This window comes from Dendropsophus ebraccatus, chromosome 4, assembly GCF_027789765.1.
Source record: "Dendropsophus ebraccatus isolate aDenEbr1 chromosome 4, aDenEbr1.pat, whole genome shotgun sequence".
NCBI lineage: Eukaryota > Metazoa > Chordata > Amphibia > Anura > Hylidae > Dendropsophus > Dendropsophus ebraccatus.
The window spans coordinates 48656676-48683269 of record NC_091457.1 but is presented as its reverse complement, the minus strand read 5'-3'; the positions used below and the strand labels follow the sequence as shown (position 1 = coordinate 48683269).

Here is a 26594-nt window from a genome sequence, read left to right as displayed (position 1 = left end):
GGGGTTTTCTCGGCGTGAGGAAACGTGCTCTGTCATTGGACACGTCTCGCAGCGGCTGATGGGATCGTCGCCATTTTGAAAACTGGCTGCAATCTGTAGAGAACTGTAATCTGCCGGCGATGCTTCTCCGGTGATACCGGAGGCTGATGTGTGAGGCAGTAGGTAGGTAGAGACTCGTGTGAACAGGTTATACGATGCGTTAGTTCTGTTGGTGGTAGCTGGCCTTTCCTCTTTACCTGATGGAATCGTGTAGATTCAGCATGTGACTGTATGGCTGTTATTAAAGCATGCTGGTAGTTGTAGTGTCAGCTGGAGATCCTATGTATACAATGTATTCAATATGTATACAGTATGACTGTTGTAATGTTAGCAGTACATCCTAGACAGTGGGCTGGGGATATGGGGGTGTTACCATCTTAGAAATGACATCATGAATCAATGCAGACCCTGGATCCCTGAATAATAGAAACTCCCTATGGGACCCCCGAGTGGCTGCGGAGCAGGTGCGGGACCCCGAGTGGCTGCGGAGCAGGTGCGGGACCCCCGAGTGTCTGCGGCGCGGGTGCGGGACCCCCGAGTGTCTGCGGAGCGGGTGCGGGACCCCCGAGTGTCTGCGGAGCGGGTGCGGGACCCCCGAGTGTCTGCGGAGCGGGTGCGGGACCCCCGAGTGTCTGCGGAGCAGGTGCGGGACCCCCGAGTGTCTGCGGAGCAGGTGCGGGACCCCCGAGTGTCTGCGGAGCAGGTGCGGGACCCCCGAGTGTCTGCGGAGCAGGTGCGGGACCCCCGAGTGTCTGCGGAGCAGGTGCGGGACCCCGAGTGTCTGCGGAGCAGATGCGGGACCCCCGAGTGTCTGCGGAGCAGGTGCGGGACCCCCGAGTGTCTGCGGAGCAGGTGCGGGACCCCCGAGTGTCTGCGGAGCAGGTGCGGGACGCCCGAGTGTCTGCGGAGCAGGTGCGGGACCCCCGAGTGTCTGCGGAGCAGGTGCGGGACCCCCGAGTGACCACAGACCTTGGACAAGGATGGACACTGATTTCAAAGTAGATTTACAGTGGAGAAATGGCTATAGGAGACAGGATGTACACTTTCCATGGTGAAGCTGCTTATAGCAACCAATTAAATACCAGCTGTTTTTTTCTAAAGCCCATTGGAACGTAAAAGCAGCGTTTTTATTGGTTGTTGTGGGCAAATGCTTCACTTTACCTTTGCACCAGTTTTGATAAACCTAGTAGAATGATCTTGTCCAGGCAGTCATTCCTTTTTCCTTGTTTTGCTTGTGCTGTAGGCAATGTCTTCCACCACCAGTGACGTTCGATCTGCAGAAGTGAGACTCTCTCATTCCACCCCTCAGAAACCAAGCACCAGTCAGCCTGTAATGGGGCGTTCCAAGAGCTGTGACATCAGCAGCGCCGGGGAATCCACATATTCTTTATTATCGCCAATCTACCACGACAGCTTTGAAAGCGACATTGAAGATCATTCTTTCCATGCAGACATTTTGGCTGAGGAAAATGAAACAAAGAAGCCTAGGTAATGTTATAGGCCTTAGCGTTTGTGCATTAAACATAATGTTCTCTTATAACCACCAGCTGTGTACTGAAAAGTTCCTGGGGCATACACAATCCTAGCCATGTACTGTATAGGAAAGTGCAAATAGCTTTCTCCACTGCAGTATACACAGCATGTATGGATATACAGTGGCATATGTTGCCCCTGTGTATACCTTAGATGCATAGACCAGCATAGCCTAAGGGAGTGGGTGACACATTGAGATCATCTTGTTGTCTGCCATAAAAGTAAAGAGCTAGTGGCACATGTTTTATGTGTTTTTTTTTTTTTTTTTTTTTTTTTTTTTTGCAGAAATCAATAGTCCAGGCGATTTTAAGAAACTTTGTAATTGGGTTTATTAGCCAAATATGCCATTATCTGCATTCAAAAAGCCTTTTCCCAGCCCCCCCCCTCCTTCCTCTTTTCCATTCACTGCAAAAAATCTGGAAATTGTGACTTGTTGCATCAGACGTACCCAGTCTGTTCTATAGAGAGGGGAGGGGGGAGGAGGAAGGAGGGAGTTAGCCGACAGCAGAGAGCTGAGAACAAAGGATAAGAGGCACCGAGCTGGGTGACAGCTGTATTCAGAGGTCAGAGAGGTCAGTGCTTGACTGTCAGAGGAGAGAGAGGGTGATGTATTTGTTGATTAACTCTTTGTTGTCCTGTTTTGGTGTTTTATTTAGCTCTCTCCATAGGAGAACAATGAAAACAGGGGGAGGGGAGCTTCAAACTGCTTTTTCATGATAAAAATTTATTTTTCGGCTAATAAACCCAATTACAAAGTTTCTTAAAATCGCCTGGAGTAAAAAAAAAAAATTCACGACAGTGACACTTTAATGTCCAATCAGTACACAGAGGTCTGGCCACTACATACAAAGGGCCAGCCTTGAGGGTATTTGCTGTGGGGGTGCCCAGAACATTGAATCATTACTGTAATTTATTAAAACTTTTGACATGGGACAAATGTTTTGATTGGTCAGGGTTTCAGTGCCATGACCTGCCCCAATCTCTAGGTACAGCTGACACGCCACAGCTCAGCATTTATTCTAGCTCATCGCAGGAGAGGGGCTTTATTATAAGTCTATAGAGCCCCTCCTCCTGCAGCGAGACAGATTGCATCCCGGGACGTGAAGTGCGCTGCTGCATGCTTCTCCTAGCTATATCTAGACATTGGTTGGGCTCTCCAACGCATCCCATCACATCCCATCACAACTTATGACATGGAAAAAGTTTTTATAAATGACAATAATTCTTCAAGAGACTATTCACACATACAGGATTTTCAACAGATTTGATGTCTCAGATGTAAAGCTGCAGATTATTTAGTTACATTGATATCTGCAGCATTAATCTGCTGCAGATCCTGTACATGTGACTGGACGCTAAATGAATGTTTTTCTCAGCCATACAGGTTGCAGTGGTAAAAAATGAGGTAGCATTACATTTTCTCTCCATCCTTTGTCATGGCAGTATTGCTTGATCTCTTCTAAAAGTATTCATTAGATACTTGGGGACTTCACTTCAGTAGCACTAAGGGGGACATTTACTAAGGAGTCTAATGTGTGCAACTATTCTAATGAGGATCAGTGTATATTTTGGTCCAATATTTTTTGACTAATTTATTAACATGTAGCACTGCCTTAGTGGATGTATCTAAGTAAAAAGTCGCAGAAAAAAGTGCAAAAATGTAAAAATTGCGCAAGCATATTCACCTGGTATTGACCAGACGTAAGCCTACACCTGTTTGTGCGACTTTTTAAAAAGTCGCAAATGATAAATTGGGCGCTAATCCTGGATTATCCAAATATTTGGGTGAAAACTCAAAACAGGGAGATTAAAAAAAAAAAGTTGCATCTAAAAATATTCGCTCGTTGAATACTGGTTCATAAATAAAACTTCAACCAAAATTGGGCGAAAAATCCAATTATTCACTTAAAAATAAGTGCAAAGTCCTGTTAAATTTCCCCCTAAGAGTTCACTTTTAGTCCTACTTGTATTAGAAAAGTGGCTATATAACAGTTCCATATTGCAAGACCATAGGGTTAAACCTACTTTATTTACCATTAAAGGAGTCTGGAAAGCTGCCAGGCAGTGTTAACATTTGGCTTCCCCAAGTTTACAAGCTGCTATATATCGCAGTCAGCAGTCTACATTGTCTTCTGTGGTTGAAATGCCAAAAACCAAAGCATCTAGAATACCATTTAAACAGTCTGAAAAGCTGCCAGATGACATTCCGTTTTAGCGTCCTTACGTTTACAAGCTGCTGGGTCACAGTCGGCGGCTTGCATTGTCTTCTGCTGACGGTTTTCTTAGAGCATGGCAGGACAAGCGCCAAAAGCCGTGTAGCCAATGTATGTAAAAACTGGCAACAAGTACCTTGGAAGTTATTATTCCCCGGCTACTCGTAAATGAAGACAGTCTTCTAAAGTCTACGATAATTTTTTGCACTCCATCCTTTTTAACAATATGAAATGGGAATGATTCTCATAATGCTGATATAAAGCTTTTCTATATGAGTTAACAAATAGCCTGCGTGGCTTTACTGTAAGTGCAGCGTACTAAAGAGTGAAGAGCAGCTAAGTACGGCCTCATGTTTATTGGCATTTTGTATTATAAGAAATCCCATAATACAGCCATCATGCTTCATGCACCCTGTTTAGACTTGCATACATATATTCTGAATTTGCTACAGACTGAGCGGCGCTTTCATACATGTGTGCTGGACAAGCTCCAGGATGATAATTCTTATCATGAAATGCATTCTTATCATTAAATTAAGTATCTGAATGTAAATTATTTTAAAAAAAAAATCCTTAAAGGGATATTCCCATCTTAACCAACATAGTTATTACTTGTAGGACTCATCAAATACATTGATTCATCAAACTTCTGATATGCTGCTCTTTTCCTTCCTTTGTTGACAGCTCATTGTCTAGGTTACAGACCACCACTCAGTCCTTGTGTAGAGTTGGGGGCTGCCCCATGCCTGGCTAACTTTGTGGTCTCATCTACAGTATTTATATTATGTAATGTTGAATAACACTCTATAATTCTTTGTATATGTATCTTCTTTTTCAGTAATCAGAACCAAGGTGGGGTCAGTGCTATAGAGCAATCTTTAGCAGATCTGAAGCTTTCTCCTTGGGAAACCTGGCTGCTTAGCAAGGAAAGACAAGGCCGAATAGAGCTACAAAGCAGAATAGCTGAGGTAAGTGTACATTTCTGCTTTACCTAGTCTCTGGTCTAAGTTTGAGAGTCCTACATTAATAGTAGAGAAGTAGTTAGTCCAGAGCTACCTAAGATGTGGAAGCAGGGCGCTAACTAATCCGCAGACTTGTACCCGCTGAATAAGAAATTAGTGGGAAACGTGATGTACATTTTTTTCTGTTGATTAAAGGGAAACTATCAGCGCACTGGGCGCAGTGGATTAAGGAAAGTTTCTCACCTTGATTCTCTGTGCTCTTTTCTTGATATTAGCAGTTTATATTCTATGTTAATGCCTGCCTGTCTACCTCTGCACCACAACACCTCTTTAACATAGGAAATAAACTCCTGATATCAGGAAAATGTTGCAGAAGATGCAAGCAAGAAACCTGCCTTCATCCTCAGAGCCCCAGAGCTACCAGGACATAACAGCAGGCTAGATGCTACCTTTAAAGGAAAACCTTCTTAGAGGAGGTTTTCTTGGGTGTCAGATGCCCTTATAAATCTACTGGTCATGTGGCTAAATATGTGTAGAGCAGCTAGTCACTGTCTGTTGATTTTTACTTCGGCATCTATACATGACAGGTCACTTATCTTTTTATAGATTTTCAAATCAACTCTGCATGAGTGTTCTTGATTCCCCCACCTCCTCCAGCCAGCCAAGATGGACATGCAGTTTTACATTGCACACTCATCTGTAATACCCTGAAGGGGGGAGTGGGGTGGATAGTGTTCATGCTGTTGCTCATACAGGCTTTGGTTTTATATGGCAATATACACAATTAATACTAAGTAATGCAACAATCATTTCACGTTTCGGTGTATGTCTTTTCACTTAGGAATTAAAGCAAGAGGAAGAAAGAAGAAAACAGGAGCTGAAGAAAGAGCAGAAAAAACTTTTGGCTGAAGAACAACACAAGGAATGGGTCAGAAATAAACAAGAGCAGGTGAAGCTGTAAATCTCTCTATATCTCTACATCATTCCTGAATTAATATTCACCCACTGATTACATAGCAGATGTGTCTCGTGGAGTGTCGGCACCTTGGGCACATAGTTTTCTAATTAAACCCACCCGCAGTGTTCTTACGTCACAATTCTCAAATGCTCATTCATTTGGTTGCTTTGATGGGTTAAAAAAATCATGGAGCGCAGTAGGGGAAGCGCTGATGACAGCAAAGGGCTGCAGATTACTTTGCTGTTTATGTATCTACCCTGCCCTGCACGTAAAGCTGAGAGAAGCCATGCGCTTTTTTTGTGGTTCTGTATTGGTACGGATCAAGAGTAAAGTCTGCCAATGCATCCTTTTATACAGAGGCATGCAATCATTTTTTATTTTTCTCCTTCTCTTGGATCCGTAAGGAGTTTGTCAAAAATACAATGCAACATGTTCCATCACACTTCTGCACTAGAAGGGAGGTGGCACCAAACAGCATCACAAAGCTTCTCTGTGAGTATGAAATAAGGAGCCCCAGTAACTCAGTAACCCTTTCCACTATAAGGGGCTACACTACGGAATCCCGGCGGATTTATAGATTGTAAGCCCTCGCGGGCAGTGTCCTCTTCCCCCATGTACCAGCCTGTCTTTTGCCTTCATGTAATGTGTCCTGATCTTGTACTGTTCCTGCTTGTTACCACGATCTATTGTACAGCGCTCTGGAATTAAAGGGGTTGTCCGGAGATAAAAAATTATTCACAGAATAACACACATTACAAAGTTATACAACTTTGTAATGTATGTTATGTCTGTGAATGGCCCCCTTCCCCGTGTTTCCCCCCACCCACGCTAGACCCGGAAGTGTGGTGTATTATACTCACCGCATCTCGTGTCGTCCACGGTCTCCGATCGTCAGCAGTGACGTCTTCTTCGGGAGCTTGGCGGATCTTCCCGAGTGCCGGCCACCCTCTGCAGCGTCATCCGAAGCTCAGCCGCGATTGGCTGAGCATAACTGTGCTCAGCCAATCGCGGCTGAGCGGCTGATGACGCGGCCACGTCATCAGCTGCTCAGCCGCGATTGGCTGAGCACAGTTATGCTCAGCCAATCGCGGCTGAGCTTCGGATGACGCTGCAGAGGGCGGCTGGCACTCGGGAAGATCCGCTGGCCTCCCGAAGAAGACGTCACTGCTGACGATCGGAGACCGTGGTCGGCACGTGATAGGTAATGTATAGCGCACCACACTTCCGGGTACACGGGTGGGGGTGGTGGGACACGGGGAAGGGGGCCATTCACAGACATAACATACATTACAAAGTTGTATAACTTTGTAATGTGTGTTATTCTGTGAATAATTTTTTATCGCCGGACAACCCCTTTAAGGGCTCTTTATAAACAAATAATAATAATAATAATAATCACCCGCTCATTCTTTGGGCAGACGGCGGAATCTGCCAAACCAAAGAATGAAGTCTATGGGACCAACGGAGATTCGAGTGGCCGAGAGCGGGGGCAAGCTGCGGAATCCGCTGGGATTCCGTAGTGTGGACATGCCCTTAAAGGATAATACTTTTTTAAAAAAAAAATTGTGTCACCTGGTGTCACTCTATATTTCTTGCATAGAAATACAAAGGGGAAGATGCCCTTTTTGAATTTTTTTTGTAATCTGCAAAAAGATAAAGGGTTAAAATGTTCAGCCATGTAGTCCTTGTCAGTACACTAGGAGACTCAAGGGTTTTCAGATGCTAAGTACCCAGACATGTACTCTTTATCCCTCCTGTTGTTGTATCTTGTATCTGTGTGTAGGAGGAAACAAGGAGTGCCCTGACCTGGTACAGATCGCAACAAAGTACTGATGGTTGCCCAGGCAAGGCTGCAGTGGTTGTGAAACCGCTGTCATCCTACCAATGCTCAAATGTGTTAGACTTCCGATATCCTCTGATATATTATATTATTGAGTCTTCGTTTAGAGGTCACAGTAACCGCTGTCCGTGTCAATGCCTTTTGGATCTTCGCTCTCAGGTGACGGCTGGCGAAGGGATAAAGTATGAGATGATAAAATCAAAAGGAGAAATGTAATATGACATCACTTTAATTTTCCAGTAATATAGAAGAATGCTATGTCAGCAATAAATAGAGTGCAGATGGTGTGATCGGCATTGTTTACAGTCATGAGAAGTATGCAGAATATGTAAGTTCAGCAGTCAAAGTCCGCACAGTGATAGCACTGAAAAAGTACATTTCCCATTAATCATCCGTGACTGTAGATTCTAGCAGATACTATTGTTCTCATCTTATACATACCCTGGAGGGAAACTGATCGTCCGGTCATGACTGTTTCCTACAAGTTTACTTAATAGGAGTTTATTATGCTTGAATATGCCAGAATATGCCTTTAAGGCTTTGTCCATCGTCTGTCATCTCCGTAACTACGTTTTCTCAAAGGATGAGTTCACATGCAACATATCTAGATCTCCTACAGCTCCTATGCAGACCAACTCACAGCCATCAGCTTTAGTATAGGAACTGTGGCAAAACTACAAATCCCAGCATGCTTGGATAGCTGTTGGCTGTCTGGGCATTATGGAAGTTATATTTTTACAACAGCAGCAGAGACAAAAGTTGGAGACCACTGAAAAACCTTGCAACCTCATACTTTATTCAGTTTATTCTCTATATTCTGGTTAGTCAAAGAAATGTACTGTATATTAGCACATATACAATGGAATAATGTTAGGATCAGACTACACAGTTTGCTGTCTGTTACCATGGAGACATAATTTGCACAGCAGCTGTAGAAACAAAATGGTAGGAAAGACCAGCTGCTAATTTTCTTTATTTTTATAAGTGAGCGGCATTTGATTATTATCGGTGGCTGGAGAAGTTGGATGCAGCCCTAAGGCCGCCTGGAAAACAGCGATATAGCTGCTCATCTCGATTCAGAAACAGTGCCACACCAGTCCATAGGTTACATGGCCAAAGCTGTAATACCATTCTAAATATTTGGACAGGTGTGACACTATTTTTCCATTCCTATACAACCCCATTAATGTTAATTTAGCTCATTTACAGCAAAACTCAGGTAATCTAATACAGCCTGAAGTGGGTGAGTGCTTCACGCCATAGCTCACAGCTCTTCCATCCTGCAGTAGATGGGTAATTTACTTCTATCAAAACATCTCAAGTCTTTCAGTGCTTATTAGCTGCTGTATGTCTTGCAGGAAGTGGCGTATGCTCTCCAGTCTTACACAGTGGTCTTCAATGCGACTTCATGTTCATGTCAGGAACTGTCCAGAGCCCAGAGAAGTCCCCAGAGAAAAAATCTCCTTCTCTCCAGACTGGAAAGAATACACCACTTCCTACAGGACATACAGCAGCTGATTAGTACTGAAAGACTTAAAATTTTTTTTTTTTTTTTTTTAAGTAAACAACACATCTCTGGCACCAGTGGATTTGAAAGAAAACATTTTTGGGTGAAGAACCCCTTTAACGTCTTGGTATTTTTTTTTTTTTTTTTTTTTAGAAAGCATGATGGTCTGTTCTGATGTGCAGACCTGTGCCTGTTGCAGCGTGTATGTTCATTTTTCATGATGTCTGTAAGGGGTGAGACGCTATCTCACCTTCACCATATATCCTACTAAATGTCCATTTTCGACCATTTAGTGCATCACTTGAGTCCTTTACAGAGTGAGATGTGTCATATAGCCGTGTATACACAACTGTAGGAAAAGCATTTATCCCGTATGTAGAGAGCCGTGCGTGTTCAAACAGCATTGGTATGTAAAGGTGTGACTGCATTATAAGTCAGGCCCAACCTGTCATGTGCTTGTGGAAACAATAGTATTGATGTGTGTGCCAGATGGAGGCTCAAAATAGTAAGCAGGTTATACATTAACTCCAGCCATTGTTAACTAGCGTAGCCTCCATGATGCACAGTAAATTATTACAATAATTTATACCATGCTGTGCATGGATCCTGCCAGGAGATCTTCTGATCTTGCATGAAGTGCTGTAAATTTAGATGCAGTCTTTGAAATATTAATGCCTTATTTATAATTATTACGTTAAGACAAAAAAAAAAAATTGATTAGGAGTAGAAAATCCATGGCTGCTTTCTTCCAGACTCGGTGCCAAATACAGCTCCACCTCTCCATTGATTGTATTTGGCATTGCAGCTCCGTCCCATTGTCTTCAGTGGGTCAGATTTAAATTACTAAACACAGTCTTAAAGAAGAAAGCAGACATGTTTTTCTAATCCAAGGCAAATATTTAAAGGGGTTGTCCTGGCATTTAAAATATTACATCTTACTTTCCAACACGACCCCAGCCTTTTCCCTGCCTGAAGAGGGAGGGCCAGGTAAGCCTGAAGAGGGAGGGCCAGAGTTTTGAAGCCAAAGCCAGGAATGGATTTGAAAAGAGTCATATAAATCTCTGTGTGTAAACGCACCATAAGGCTGGGTTCACACTACGTATATTTCAGTCTTTATTGTGGTCCTCATATTGCAACCAAAACCAGGAGTGGATTGAAAACACAGAAAGGCTCTGTCCACACAATGGTGAAATTGAGTGGATGGCCGCCATATAACAGTAAATAACGGCTATTATTTCAATATAACAGCCGTTGTTTTAAAATACCAGCAAATATTTGCCATTAAATGGCGGCCATCCACTCAATTTCAACATTGTGGGAACAGATCCTTTCTGTGTTTTTAATCCACTCCTGGTTTTGGTTGCAATATGAGGACCACAATACTGACTGAAATATACGTAATGTGAACCCAGCCTCATGGTGCGTTTACACACAGAGATTTATATGACAGATCTTTGAAGCCAAAGCCAGGAACAGAATATAAACCGAGAACAGTTCATAAAGGAAAGACTGAGATTTTGCCTCTTATCAAATCCATTCCTGGCTTTGGCTTCAAAAATCTGTCAGATAAATCTGTGTCCACGCACCATCACACCATTATGGGGCCGGCGATCAACTGATATATATGTAAACACTTGTTGTCGGCTGTTTATTTTATTTGGTACAGCAAGGGGCATTATTTTGGGGGGGGGGGGGGGAGAGTGTGGTAGTCGTGTAGTGTATGGCTTTCAAATGATTTTAGCAATGTCTAAATGGCTCTAGACTGCTCAAAAGGTTCTTTTGCATAGACCCATTATCCATGCACATAAGTGTTTATTGGAATTCGAATGATAATTCTACGTGTAAACGCAGCGAACGATCAAACGACCGTTCCGTGTAAACAGTCGTCGCGCTACAGTCCGCCCGCTGCCCGGCCTCCCGCTCGCAGCCCGGCCCCCCGCTCATCCGCAGCCCCTGCGCCGGCTCGATCGTCACCCCCGCCGCTCTGATCGCCACCCCCGCCGCCGTTTGAAATTTCCCGTCTCCCCTCTTTAGCCAATCAGTGCTGCCTTGCATTGATTGGTTGCAAAGGGGAGCCGGGAATTTCAAACGGCTCCTCTTCAGCCAATCAGTGCTGCCTTGCATTGATTGGCTGAAGAAGGGAGCCGGGAATTTCAAACGGCTCCTCTTCAGCCAATCAGTGCTGCCTTGCATTGATTGGCTGAAAAGGGGAGCCGGGAATTTCAAACGGCTCCTCTTCAGCCAATCAGTGCTGCCTTGCATTGATTGGCTGAAAAGGGGAGCCGGGAATTTCAAACGGCTCCTCTTCAGCCAATCAGTGCTGCCTTGCATTGATTGGCTGAAGAAGGGAGCCAGGAATTTCAAACGGCTCCTCTTCAGGCAATCAGTGCTGCCTTGCATTGATTGGCTGAAAAGGGGAGCCGGGAATTTCAAACGGCTCCTCTTCAGCCAATCAGTGCTGCCTTGCATTGATTGGCTGAAGAAGGGAGCCGGGAATTTCAAACGGCTCCTCTTCAGCCAATCAGTGCTGCCTTGCATTGATTGGCTGAAAAGGGGAGACGGGAATTTCAAACGGCTCCTCTTCAGCCAATCAGTGCTGCCTTGCATTGATTGGCTGAAAAGGGGAGCCGGGAATTTCAAACGGCTCCTCTTCAGCCAATCAGTGCTGCCTTGCATTGATTGGCTGAAGAAGGGAGCCGGGAATTTCAAACGGCTCCTCTTCAGGCAATCAGTGCTGCCTTGCATTGATTGGCTGAAAAGGGGAGCCGGGAATTTCAAACCGCTCCTCTTCAGCCAATCAGTGCTGCCTTGCATTGGTTGGCTGAAGAAGGGAGCCGGGAGTTTCAAACGGCTCCTCTTCAGCCAATCAGTGCTGCCTTGCATTGATTGGCTGAAAAGGGGAGCCGGGAATTTCAAACGGCTCCTCTTCAGCCAATCAGTGCTGAAGAGGAGCACTGATTGGCTGAAGAGGAGCCGTTTGAAATTCCTGGCTCCCCTCTTCAGCCAATCAGTGCACCGAAGAGCGGAGTCGGGGATGTCAAAGACCTGCTACGCGGAGCAGGTAACGTATGCTTGCGGCGGGCTGGCGGGGGTGATTGGAGCGGTGGCGATCGGGGCGGCGGCGGGGTTGGCGATCGGGGCGGCGCAGGGGACTGCGGTTGACCGTGGGGCCGGGCTGCGGATGAGCGGGGGACCGGGCTGCGAGCAGAGGGCCAAGCCGGGCTGTGGGTGCGCGATCGCAAAACGATTTTTCCGTACGATATATCGTACCGTCTAAACGCTGATCGTTATGAAAAAAAAATCGCCACTCCGACATCGTTAATCGTACGATCGGGTCAATTATCGTTTCGTGTAAACGCAGCATAAGAGACCAGCGATCAATTAATAAACAGTAAAACACAGGACCATTTAAATTCTCATTATCAGCTGCTCATCACCCTGTGTAAATGTGGCATGTGCGGCCAACAATGATTAAATTAAAGGGCTGCACCTGGATTGTCCGGCCTGGCCCTCAATTTATGGAGCTGTGTAAAGGCTCATTAATGGTGCACCAAGATCGGCATTCATCGTTGTGCAACCCTGTGTAAATAGGTCTTAGATTTCTGTTGCACTGTGGTATTTTCATATAGTGGACTCCATAGTCGAACATTAGGCTTCTCTTTTTGGTATATCAACCTCCAAATGTGTTAGATTTTTGCCAGACCAACGACTGTTCCAGCAGCAAAATGTCTCAGATGAGAACCCAAACACAGTGAAAACCAAAGACCTGAATGCAGATGTAGACACAATAATGTAGATTCAGGAGCCATCAGGTTGTATACCGTATTGTGCTTCTCCATTGGCCTATTTGAAAATCCCTAAAGCTTAGACTACAGCAGTCATTTTTGTCGGCACATTGGCTTCCTGGCTCCTGATGTTTCTTCTTATTTCCTCTTTGATGATAGGTTTTCCTATTTATGCTCATGGTTATTATGTTTATTATAATGGTTGACTAACTTCCCTAACAAAAGGAATTGCATGCAAAAGTGAGAACGCAAATCCTTGAAGTATACAAGTCCCAGTTCTTTGATGTAGCTGGCTTTGTAAGGGGAAATAAACCAGATCTTTGAACATCATGTGTTTTATTCTAAAGCACCGACTATGGTGAGACCATCCATGGATATCACACTCCCAAATTATGGTCAGCGTGCAGCAACTTGCTGGTGGTTCCGTCATCGGGAGTCCATGCTCACCTCATATGATGTACACTATTTGACTGATACAAGTATATATATATATTATACAAGTATATATATATTATACAAGAACAATGAGCAGTTTCATAGAACAAACAGGTCGGGCAAACACGAAACCGTCTCCGTGTTACAAATGACCTGTCTGAAAGGAATTTCTGTCTGTTTTTTTCATGATTCAGCCATGCGGCTATTGAATTAAGCTGGTAAATATCTGCCTATCGCTCCACTAGATTTATGTGCTGTCATTTTCCCATGTAAGTGCTGCGATTTCTGTGGACTGTTAAACACAGTTGATTTTCTGTAAAAGTCTGGAGAGCCTGTTTTATGCACGTACTGCGGATTTCTGCAGACATGTTACCTTTCAGAGCCAGCCCGGAAAATGGCAGAAATGTAGTGATTTTCTTACAATCATGTGCTTGTGGAGGACTTGTCGGCAGATGTTGTTAAAAGGTAAACCTGGAGACGTGGATGTTTCCTAGATCAGGACGCTGAATCCTCAATGTATTTGATTTGCATTTTGCTGAAGGAAGCATTTTGATCCACATTACTATCTTTACAGATAGTATGTTCCAAAAAGTGTTTTGTGTCTTGCATATGTCCTGTTCCTGGGTATATCCACACTACAGAATCTCGTCGGATCACCCCCTGCAGATTCCGCAGCTCGCCCCCCAGCTCCTGGCCGCGCACATTTCCGCTGGTCCCATAGGCTTCATTCTGTGGTTTGGCAGATTCCGCCGTCCGCCTGAAAAATGAACCCACTAATCCTTCAGGCGTGCAGCGGAATCTGTCCACCCTAAAGCCATGTTCACGTGTTGTAAGAGACCGGCCGTTCCATGACCCGGCTGGGTCATGGAACTGCCGGTCTCTGAAAAGATCATCCCGACCGGTACTGCAGTACCCACAGAGTTCTGATACGGGTGCATCCGTGCGTGCCTGCATCAGAACTCCCCACAGCACACTATGGAGTGAGTGTCCGGAGCCGCTCGCTCCACAGTGTGCACTGACATGGTTTTCTACAGGCGCTATTCACTGAATAGCAGCCGCAGAACACAGAAATGTCAGTTGTTTGCGTCGCCGCTAGGGATCCCAGCCAGAGCATATACTATGTGTATACGCTCCTGCCGGGATCCCATAGACAACAATGCAACATATATTCTCATAATAATCACGGTCGTTGTACGACAATAGAGGGTTCAGTTTCCTGTCAACACATGTTCTTAAAAAAAATAATATATACCCGTATGTCTTCTATAGTCTCCTGTTTACATGCATTTGCTTCACTATTTATTATGGGCATTTCTTAATTTTTTTTTTTTTTAACCTGGTCATCCATAGATTACTTTCCGTTTGGAACTCTGAGCTGAGTGTGCAAGTGTATGGGGGTGTTGGGAGGAATGGCTGTCAAAGTGTATAGCCTTCTTTAGAGTAGAAAGGGAATGAAGTTACTGTGAAGGAGCCAATATTCTTGTATAGGTTTACTGAAATGTGAAGAAAAACCTTAAAGAGTGCCTGTCATTAAAAATAACTTAACATGTCAACAATTATTAATCGTGGCAAGACTCACTGCTGAGACCTGTGCCGATCAGAAGGTACAGTAGTTGGGGAGAGAGTGTGGCAGCCATGCGATTTACCCCCCATCTCCCTGGCTGTGTCTCCGACAATGTAAGTCTATGAAGCTACATTGTCTGAATTATCAAGCGACTGGGGAGTGGAACCCACAAAGGATAGGTGATAATAACTGGGAACCTCCACCAATCCCAAGAAAAATTATCTCATGTTGGCAGACTTTCATGGAATGGGTATGGGCACTTTTAGATGTAGAAGTCTATGCATGACTAAGAAGGTCTTATGGTCGTCTACCTGATCTGCTAGTCCAAGAGTTTTCTCCGGGGCCATTTTATTGCATTTAGTCACCCATAAAGCAGCATAGATTTCTTACGATTGAATTAAAAATCCCACCCGTCCTCGCATTTTTACGCTTTTCTCCCCGTGAGCCTGGAGTGGGATCATATACCAGAGCTGACTACATGAGTAATGGTTGGGCATTGTTCTAAAACCCTATGATTAAAGGATTATGGTGATTTATCTAGAAAACCATCTTGGAAACAGCGTTGCCTATAAATTTTTATAAAGTATGTGAAAGATTGTTTTATATGTATTGGGATCGCATATAAAGTCTACCAGGTGTTTCCACATAGCAGAGGATGAGGTTTGAAGAAGAGAGACTCTCAGAGCTATGTGACAATAAGAGATGCAATTATCTCTGCTGGCAAACAGCCCGTCTGCTATTACAGCTATTAGTTAATGTGGCTCCAAGATGCTGGTGGGGCCCCTCGCCCAGGGTGTAATTAGCAAATCACAAGCGTCACTCAGTGTCATGAAATAGTCCTGGCTGCACCGAATGTAAAGCAGCAGAACAAATAAAATAGGAAGCAAGGGATTACACAGAGACATGCAAGAGCTCTAAATGAATAGAGCTGAATGAATTGCTTTAAAAGAAAAAGAAAAAAAAAAAAAGTATTTTCGTTCACTTTTTCCGTCTGGGGACAAGAAGGAAGTGTAAAGTAGCATGCAGGGCATCCAAAGACAATTATTTAAATATGCCCTTTGGAACTTGAATTGCAAAGAGGAAAACCTAATTTCCTTTTGCTGTTTGGGAAAAATATTCTCTATGATTTACCCTGTATAGAGTTCGCAGTGCTTTACTGTAGGTTCAAGCAAAGACTATGTAATTATATTTACTGGACAATTGGTTTAAGATTTTTGGCCATATAAAATATATATATATTTATTTTTGAGCTGTGAAATCTCTCTTACGGCACTAGAAAGCAGAAGCCTTGATTACGTTTGATTGAACTCTGTGAAAAAACAGGTGGTAATTCACATTTAGATGAATCAGCAGTGTCAGTGATCAGCCAAGGAGCAGGAAAACACCCGCTTGTCCGCATTTTTTTTTTTTTGTGCAGCCCTATAAGTTTTTTTTCCGGCTGCATATCTCCCTGTGTAAACAGCGGATATGCAGTCAATCACAATGTATTTAAATCACTGCATAAACGATACAGGGATTATTCGTGCATCCCAGCTGCTCGATTAGTTGTGCCTTGTAAAAGCACTGCAAGCAAGCTATTATCTTGCTGATCAGCAATTGTTTGCAGCTACGGATAAAAAGGTATAAATGGACCCTAAGGGCCACATGTATCATCCGGCGAACGGATGATTTTCGGCGGAAAGTGCCGATTTGCGTATTATTTTATACGCAAATGGCCGATTTGCGAATAAAATATTTGCAAATCGGCACTTTCCGCCGAGTACGCCAGGGGGGCGGAAAGGGGGCGTGTAGTGGGCGGAACGGAGGGCGCGGACTCAGAGTCCGCGCGATTTACCATCCGTTCCGCCCAAATATACGCCGAAAACCTACTCCAGTCCTCAGCTGGCGTAGGTTTTCGGCGGTGCGCACCGGCGCACCCGATTTATGTAGAGGCAATCCGCCTCTACATAAATCTCCGTAGCGCCGGAGCTGCGGGGGCATTTTTAAGTCCAGCGTAAAAAAACGCCGGACTTAATAAATGCCCCCCTAAGTGTGGGTTCACACTAAGGAATCCTTCCATGTCCTTGTTCCGTGCAAAACATTGAATGTGGGAATAAGGCCTGATATAGATAGATATATATATATATATATATATATATATATATATATATATATATATATATATATATATATAATATATATATATATATATATATATAAAATATAGTTTTAATGTGTAAATGAAGAGCCCGTGGAGCCTCATTAAAGAGTCTCAGAACACAGGACTAGCCAGATATCCCTCTGGGAAGGGCCCAGCCATGGGGTGGCTCCTGTAAGGAAAACCACCATATTAAGTGGTCCTATAAGTCACTGCAATGACAAGGGAAAAACCAATTCCTGGTATCCATCCGCAGACAGCTGTTTCAGGGTCTTACCCCTCATCAGTGTGGAGCAGAACTCTGGCTAGGTGGGAGAAAAACGCTTTCATTAGCAGCCGGCAGTGTTATCTTTTGGCTGGTCCCCCTGAGATCAGCAATCTGTTTCTCTTAAGACATTTAATTTTAGATATGGTTACTGAAACATGTTCTTTATTTCTTATAATCCTTTTTTCTTCTGACAACACCTTGGAAATAGACACCTTCTCCCCGAGTCGCTGTTAACGCCATTTATGCTTTACGATAAGCGATTATGATTTTCTGATTACGCATTTCCTTTCATATACATAATGCCTATGGGGCATTGCACTATACTGTATATTAAAAATAAGCTAAAGATGCCAACCATGATTTTATACCCCACCAGCATCCAGAATGAAATGGCAGCAACATTTAGGAGTTCATATTGTTAACATTCAAAACATATACAATCTATTGCTGAAATACGTTTTATATTTGGTGCTGAAAGCTATGAACTCTACATAGGATAATGCTGATATCACCCTATCTCATACAGGAAAAAAAAGAGAAGGAAGAAAAACTCCTGAAAGAACAGCAGGAAAAGGAGTTGAAAGAACAACAGAAATGTTTAATAAAAGAAAAGAGTAAAGCAAGATACCAAGAATGGCTCTGTAAGAAGAGAGAAGAGGAGCAGGAGAGGAAGAAGAGACAAAAGGTCTGTATCATGTCATGGTGCATAGAAAACTTGGATGTTAGGCCTCAGGGTACCCATCTACCGGTGCATTGCACTTTGAAGAGCAATGTGTTCAACACTTGAACCTAAAATTCTTTCCTGTAAAGGTGTTGTCTAGCTGTTTACCTTTTTTCTTAAAGCATTGTAAAATAATAAGTCATACCGACCTTATCGATCTTCTATGTGCCCCGGATCCCCTGCTGTTCTCTGCTTCTTGGAGCTGCTTGAGAAGTTCCAGGAGGTAGAGACTTATTGGGAATTTGTAAGGTATGACTTATTTTATTATTGTATGACATTGTAAGCTAAAAAAAAATAAAGAGAATGGGCTGTCACATTAAGGAGAGGAAGAATCTGAAAGTGCATGAAGTGTGTCCAACATTCCTCTGGAAGCATGTCACTAATAATAGTGATCTAGTGGCCATTAGATCACAGTTATTTGTATTCTGATGACAGACTAATGCTGGGAGGGTGTCCTCCCAGCATCCTTTCTATCCCGTATCTGACACTTTTGAGTTGATGGATTTCAATGACCATGGCCCCAGCGTCCTTGAGCAACAGAAAAGTAAATTCAAAGACTAAATAGTAATAAATATATAAAAATAACATTTTGTCCCTCCACAACACAACTCATTTGCACCTCTAGGGATCATCCCCTTGGACCTGGACGCATCACCCATGTAACTGTGGTTTAAAATTTCACTGTCGTGTTTTTTTTTTTGTTTTTTTTTTGCAGAAATCAATAGTACAGGTGATTTTGAGGTGATTGTAACTGTGTTTATTAGGCAAATATGCCATTATCGGCATGTAAAAAGACTTTTCCCTGCTCCCAGCCCCCCCCCCCCCCTACTTTCTCTCATTCACTGCTCATTTTTAGGAAATCTCAACTCTTTTACATCAGTCGAGCCCGGAGTGACCTATGGAGGGGGGAGGGGGGAGGAGGGAGATTAGTTGGCAGCAGAGAACAAAGCATCACACAGTAGGAGCTGTATGAAAGGCAGTATTCAGAGGTCAGGTCAGTGCTGACTTCAGAAGAGAGAGCCCGGTGATGTAGCTGTAAATTAACTCTTTGTTTTCCTGTTTTGGTGCCTCATCTCCCTCCACCCCTCCCCTCTCCATAGAAAACCATGGAGACAGGGGGGAGAGCTTCAAACTGCTTTTTCATGATAAAAATGCATTTTTTCAGCTAATAAACCCAATTACAAAGTTTTTTTAAAATTGCCTGTACTGAAATTTTTTTTTTAAAATGACCGTGACACTTTAAAGATCATCCATAATCCACTTAAATGATTAACCACCATTAGTTTGTCTCCCTAGCACTATTGCTATGTGCCCCACATCTACAAAAAATAAATAAAATATATATATTTATTATTAGTAATATTTTTTATTATTATTATTATTATTATTATTATTATTATTATTTTTCCTTGGATTAATTTGGTCTGTTTAGAGATGCGGCATACCAGCCTATGGTAGGAGGCATTATAGAGATGATGTCGGTTGGGTAGAATACCATAATTATACAGGAGAGCATTTTGGCTTGTGCATATTTAGCTTTAATCCCTTTCTCTATAAATTGTTGTACTGTGAGTATAAATGGATTTCTGGCAGAGCAGGTAGAGATGTCCCAGGAGGGAAGGCCCTGGAACGCTGATGAACGTGTAAGTTTTCTTTGTGGTGACAGCACTGGCCCTTCCCCAGTACCCATTCTTATTCTGACTTTAACCGTTGTGTGGGTGCAGCACATTCCAGTAACCATGAATTACAATCCCTCCTGGAAATGGAGAGGATATTAATAAGTTCCATGAATACATTTATGGAGCATTTGTAAAATGGCAAACAAGTAACCGCACTGAGGTATAAGGCCTGGAGGGAGATTGCAGAGCAGCCTACAGATTTTTTAATGAACTGTGCGGTGATCAGAAACAGACCTGACCTTGCAGTTTGCAGAGCAGCAGTGAATAGACATCACACTGGCTGCTATGGGACGCGTGCACTACAGCTATTACATGCTACATTTCGCTGGAACCTACATTCTAGATGAAAGAGATCTAGAACATGTCGGCTGCTTTATTTTACACCATGCATTATTCATCATACCCCGTTGGGAAGGTTATTGTGCAGAGGGGACAGGGGGCAGATGTAATGAGGTAATTGGTATCTGATGTGTTTCTGTGCAGGAAGAAGAGGAGAAACGTATAGCTGAGCAGAGAGAGAAGAAGGAAAAGGCAGAATACATGTTCGAGGAGTGGTTGGAACAGGCAAAGAACAAACCACGGCCTACGCTAAACAGCTATGGCTATGTCAATGGGAAATTAACAGGTGGGTACTAGTGTGGTCTTCTAGTAACCTTAACCAGTCCTATTATAACACTATGTTCTAACCCTGTGTGTGCTGTACTGTTCAGTTTTTTTTAAAGTGTCACTGTCGTATTTTTATTTTTTAATTTTGCAGAAATTAAAGGACAACTCCGGCAAAAAAATTTTTTGGCTTATTTAACACACATTACAAAGTTATATAACTTTGTAATGTGGTTAAATACCCGGTCTGGCCCCCTTCCCCCACTTTCCGACCCCCCACCCCGGAAGTTAAAGAATGTATACATTACCTATTACGGTCGTCACGGTCCTCTTCTCTGGTGTCGGGTGACATCAGAGCTGGGGGGGCGGTCCGGGTCTTCTTCCTCTTCGGCGTCTTCATTGAGAGTGAATGGGAGAGAAAAGGCTGCTGGTGCACATGCGCACCAGCAGCCTTTTCATTGGCTGGAGCGCATCACATGGCTTCCAGCTTGCTCAGCCCTGATTGGCTGAGCTTGCTGGAAGCCATGTGATGCGCTCCAGCCAATGAAAAGGCTGCCGGTGCGCACGCGCACTGGCAGCCTTTTCTCTCTCATGGACCCGGAAGCAAGAGACATCGCTGGACGGCGGCCGCAGGTGACGGTGAGGCGGACGGTGGGCGAATGGAGTGGCGATCGTCAACGGAGGGATGGTGAGTATGGTGTCTGTGTGTGTCTGTGTTTTTTTTTGTTTTTTTGGGGGGGGGGTCCCGGCGGAGTTGTCCTTTAATAGTCCAGGCGATTTTAAGAAACTTTGTAATTTGGGTTTATTAGGCAAATATGCCATTATCTGCATTCAAAAAAACTTTTCCCAGGTCTCCCCCACCCCCTTCCTTTCTCTCTCTCATCCATTGCTCATTACCAGGAAATCTCGACTCTTTTAAATCTGTCGAGCCCTGTGTAACCTATGGAGAGAAGAGGGGGAAGGAGGCAGCAGAGAGCAGAGAACAAAGGATTACACAGTGTGACCTGTGTGAAAGCCGCTATTCAGAGGTCAGAGAGGTCAGTGCTGACTTCAGAGGAAATAGCCCGGTGATGTAGCTATAAATTAACTCTTTGTTGTCCTGTTTTGGTGCCTCATCTCCCTCCACCCCTCCCCTTTTAACAATGAAGAAGGGGGAGAGCTTCAAACTGCTTTTTCATGATAAAAATGCATTTTTCGGCTAATAAACCTAACTACAAAGTTTTTTTTTAAATCGACTGTACTATTGATCGCTGCAGAAAAAATTAAACGACAGTGACACTTGAAAGGATCTCTACAAATATAAGAGCTGCAATCTGTTTGCTATGAGTGACTATCCCATGTTCCTTTTTTCTATCAGTTTTGCTGAATCTTCATATGTAGCAGCCCCTTTAGGAATTTTATATTCTATCCAGTAGTACTGTTTTAGGCTGCGTTCACACTAGGTATATTTCAGTCAGTATTGTGGTCCTCATATTGCAACCAAAACCAGGAGTGGATTAAAAACACAGAAAGGCTATGTTCACAAAATGTTGAAATTGAGTGGATGGCCGCTATTTAATGGCAAATATTTGCTGTTATTTTAAAACAACGGCTGTTGTATTGAAATAATGGCCGTTATTTACTGTTATATGGCGGCCATCCACTCAATTTCAACATTGTGTGGACATAGCCTTTCTGTGTTTTTAATCCACTCCTGGTTTTGGTTGCAATATGAGGACCACAATACTGACTGAAATATATGTAGTGTGAACCCAGCCTAAAACTGAACTGGTCAATCCAAGTCAGGACACTACAGCCACTCTTGCAGCATTTTAGATGTGCAGCTCAATACTGATCGACTGACTATGTATAAGTAAGAAGGAACATTTACACAGCTCAACTGTTGGAATGAAACAACTGCACTTAGGATTGCTTGATCTTTCATGTGGTCGTTCATCTCTACTATTGTCAGCAGCACATTCCCTTTTTTTACATGGGGAGCAGAGATGATAGCAACTTGAGCATGCCCGAGTCTGATCATTCGGCATTTGAATACAGGTGGATGAAGAAGTTGGATGCAGCTCTAGGGAGTCCTGGAAAACACAGTTATGGCTATAGGCTTTTTTTCTTTTGTGCAGTATAAAAGTTATGATCAACGAACAAATGAGCCTTTTGCTTGGTCATTGGCAATTCACTTGGCTTGATGATAATCCTGTTTAAAAAAGGCCTAAAGTGGTTATCCAGCTTTAGAAAACTTTTGATATATACCTGCGGTTAAATTGAAAATAATAAAGAACCTTTGCTAACCACTTTCAAGATCAAATGGTCTTGGGAGTGACAGCCCACTGAGCCAATCACTGGCCGCGGCACTGTCCCACCTCAGTCAGTGATTGGATGACCAGGCTGTTACACCCATTACGAGTCTGTCTCAGAAGTGGCGGCTGTGGTTAACCGGGGGCCCAGAGACATTGGGGGGAAAGCCGAGAAGCAAGCATAACATCTTTATTATTTTCTAGAATTTTCTAATGCTGGATAACTCCTTTAACAGTGCCCAACCATTATTAAACCGAAACTTTACAAAAATACGAAATTTTTGTGCTGCTGTAAATTGATACTTTTAGTTTACTTTTGTTCCCAAAATGTTTCCATTTTTTATTCTTGTTTTTTTTTATTTACTTTTTTTACAAGTTTACATAGATTTTTTTTTCCATTTAAAGTTTTACAAGCTGTAGCGTTTTATGCATGGTACATACATTTACTGCCTCTCTGGAGTGGAGACAGGCCAGGCATGCTTTTCATACCTTTGTTGGAAGCTCATAAAGTGCTGACAGTTTCCATTGGCGTCTCAAACACCCCCCCCCCCAATCCTGTGTATAACGTATGCCAGAGCTTACATTCAGGTCTGCTGTGAAGTGTTTGGTGCCGTGTCCTCATGGGAGAAACATACTGACATTGTGAGCTTCACACATTCCTGCTGTCAACCTCTGTCTAGGCATCTGTACTCAGGATGGCTGATAGTCCATCAGAGGTCAGCTACTCGGCCTTCAGGGTCTCTCAGAGTTTGGCTCTTGCCACTGCGTGTATATTTGTCACACTTGTACTCGTGGTTGGCAGATAGATAACCTTCATGGTTTAGTGAAAGGCGTAGAGAGACAATATAAATAAATCATGAAGACTAGGCTTAACAATGATTCCTTGCCAAATAATAGCTTGTGTTTAAGAAGAGTGAACTGATGAGGTATACACATGGTTCCTCTTGTGTGTCTTTGCAGATTAGTATTGTATATCCCTGACATTCCCTGATACTTGTATAGTTCTCCCAGCTATAGCTAGGGTATGATATGACTTCATGATTGGTGGGGACTAACAAGAGATTAACAAGTCGCTAATCTAATTAGTTTAGAATTTCCTAAAAAATAAGCTGGTTTTGTACATTTAAGCTGGTCACGTGGTATAGCTGCGATCATTAGTGATTAGCTGTACTGTTAGGAAACTGTGTCAGTTTCCATGCAGCACCCCCAAAGGGAAAATGAAGCATTACACCATTCTTGTTGCCAAGGACTCCAGAGTAGCCAGTCTCTACTCCAGCTAATAGATGGGGGCCCTGAATGGGCACTCCACACTATTACTTTCAAATTCCTAAACTGTAAATACAGTTTTGTACACCTTCTAGATGGTAAGGAACATCTGAATATTTTTCTTTATTGATCCTTGGTCATACACATGAGATACGTTCCACTGATTTTGACAGGATCCGTCATCAATCAACTATTTATGAATGCAGCCTCCTTTTTTTTTTTTTTTTTTTTTATCCACCAAGGGTAAAATAGGTTTGACTTTAACGTCCACTGAGCCTGATATCTCAGCCTTTGGAAGAACAGCGCAGCTACTTTACACTTGTTGCCGTTGCCATTCTTGTCATTTTATTCTTATGTGTTTGTTTTTAGGCTATTATGATGCTAGCTCCTATCCTGCTCCAGGGTTTTATAACCCCATTCCTTGGAAACCTATCCCTATGCCACCACCACCGAAAGAGACTATCAAAACTCTGTCTGGAAAGAAGAAAAAGCGACCCGTATTACATCAGTTGTACAGACCCAGCACAACCATTGGTTATAAACCAAAGGACAATCTCCAAGTTGGTGGAGGGATGTTTAGGAGATAACCGGAATACAGATGAAGGCTATGACGAACAAACCATTTAGTCTTATTTGTTAAGCGTTACATTCGCTATATATTTACAGAATATATTTAGGAAGGTATCTTTAATTTATTATAATAGTAACATGCTTTATTCTTAAGATAAAGATTTCAAGCCTTAGTCAGATGGTGTATTGTACATCTGTTTAACTGTCTTATATGTGTCTAAGGGTCCTATTACATGAAACAATTATTATACGTACTTTGCCGATTACATTTTGTGTAATAGCTCATGCTGAAAGGCAACGGTCAGCCGACATGCATAAAGTCAGCTGATCGTTGTCTTTTTGCATGTTTTATAATTCCGACAACTATGGTGATGGTCTGTTTCCCGTTGCTCCGCATAACGTGAGCGGCGGCAGAAGACAGCCACTTTCTCCTATGGGCACACAAATGATCTAAAGACCGTCTAGGCAGCTCCTCCCCACTTGATTTCTGTGCATATAATGGCACAGACAGTGAGCGGGGAACAAGAAGGTTGGCGATTGCTTCCTTCTAAATATCAGGTTGGGTAATAGGGCCCTAAGGTCTTCTGCACACATCCATGACACATCAGTTTTTATGGTCAGGAAATACTGATCAGGAATCTTCAGGGGAAAAAAAAATATCAGTGTTTCCTGACCATAAAAATGGAGAGGAAAAAAAGCTATTTACCTGCTGCAGTGGTGATCTCCTCTGACTCTTCCCACTGTCTTGGCCAATATCTTGCACAAACAGCACCACTGTTTTGCAGCTTAGGTCAATTAAATTGAAAGCTGAATTGTAATACCACATATCACCTGAGGGGATAGGAGTGGTGCTTTATCTGTGTGTTTTTCTTATTCTGGATAACCCCTTTAACTCTTCTCAAGAAGGAAGGTACCCTGATGTACCACCCAGACACCCCTGTTCTACAGAACTAAATTTAACTTTGCAACACTAAGTTGTTTTGGTGCTGAAAGTTGGGTTCAGTAATGTTATGGGCAGTCTGGATACTGGAGGTAGCTGCAGTGGACATCTGGCTTCCGACTCTTGGCCTTTAACTACAATTGTATCTCTCTAAAAATGCTGGTTGCCGGAGATTCCTTTTTAAATACCATTTTATGAGAGGGATTAAACCGCTTTTAGGATTTCATGTGACATTTATTGTCTGTCAGCGAAGGTAACATTATGTAAAGCAAGTCATATATTCTGAGGTGTCTCCAAGTTGTAGTAATATTGGAAGAAAATTCTGGTCAGTGCACAGTACTGTGATATAGGGATAAACTAAAAAACTAACGGGTGTCCGATTAAGAGCAATAAAGCAGTGCTGCCATACCAGAAACCTTTCATACACTGGGATGGTGCCAAGCATATCTAATGGCACTTCCATCGCCCATAGGAAGATGCAGTTAGTGTAGCAAACGTTTAAGACCCCATTTTTTTGTTATTTCTTAATGACACACTTTGTATAGAAATGTATTTTTATAGAATTTTATGAAAAACATTGCATTTCTTATTTTTCTTTTTAATGTTAGTGAAATTAATTTATTTGCATTTTCAAGGGAAGTATTTTTCTACATAACTATGCACCTTAACTGTTTTGATATTATTTTCACATTTTGTAATAAAACCCATGTTTTTTTAAACAATGGCCGTTGTTTTCAATTACAACAGCCATTTCACTCAGTGTATTAAACAATGGCAGTTGTTTGGTCACAGCCGTCAAAATAACGTTCATGTCATTTATTTCCGCCTGTTGTCCATAGACATAGGAGCAACATAACACCTACATTGAAATAATTGGTGCTGAGCAGCAATACCGCACGCAACCTGTAGACGGGTGTGACACTGTTTATGGAAGAAAGCTGCCATGTCTTTCCTAACGTGGGTAATCGCAAGATTACTAAAACAGTTTTTTTTTTCATCTAAAAATGTAAAAATATTTAAGTAATTTCTTTTGTTATGTAATTTCTCATCTGTTATCCAACTGTGATAAGTGACACGACATGGCCTGAGATTTGAGGCTGCCCCAGCCATGTGTGCTCTATCGTATTTTCTTCTCATCAGAACCTCAAATGTGGGCTAGACCGCCGTCGCCTACAGTATGTTTGTGGATTATCAGTTTCATAAATTTTGTATATTCGTTAAGGTTGTATTTTTATGATCTGATGAAAATTTTTTAAATTTAATAAAAAAATAAGACTAAAAAA

General features: G+C 42.8%; 1 protein-coding gene across 1 annotated transcript; it reads left to right on the top strand.

Moving 5' to 3' along the window:
* CCDC34 (coiled-coil domain containing 34) lies at nt 1–26594 on the top strand. Its single transcript, XM_069965771.1, has 7 exons — nt 1–162; nt 1283–1527; nt 4624–4753; nt 5589–5696; nt 17768–17926; nt 20125–20266; nt 24171–26594. Exons 2-7 carry the CDS (start codon nt 1286–1288, stop codon nt 24386–24388), a joined length of 999 nt encoding a protein of 332 aa, XP_069821872.1. The 5' UTR covers nt 1–162; nt 1283–1285; the 3' UTR covers nt 24389–26594.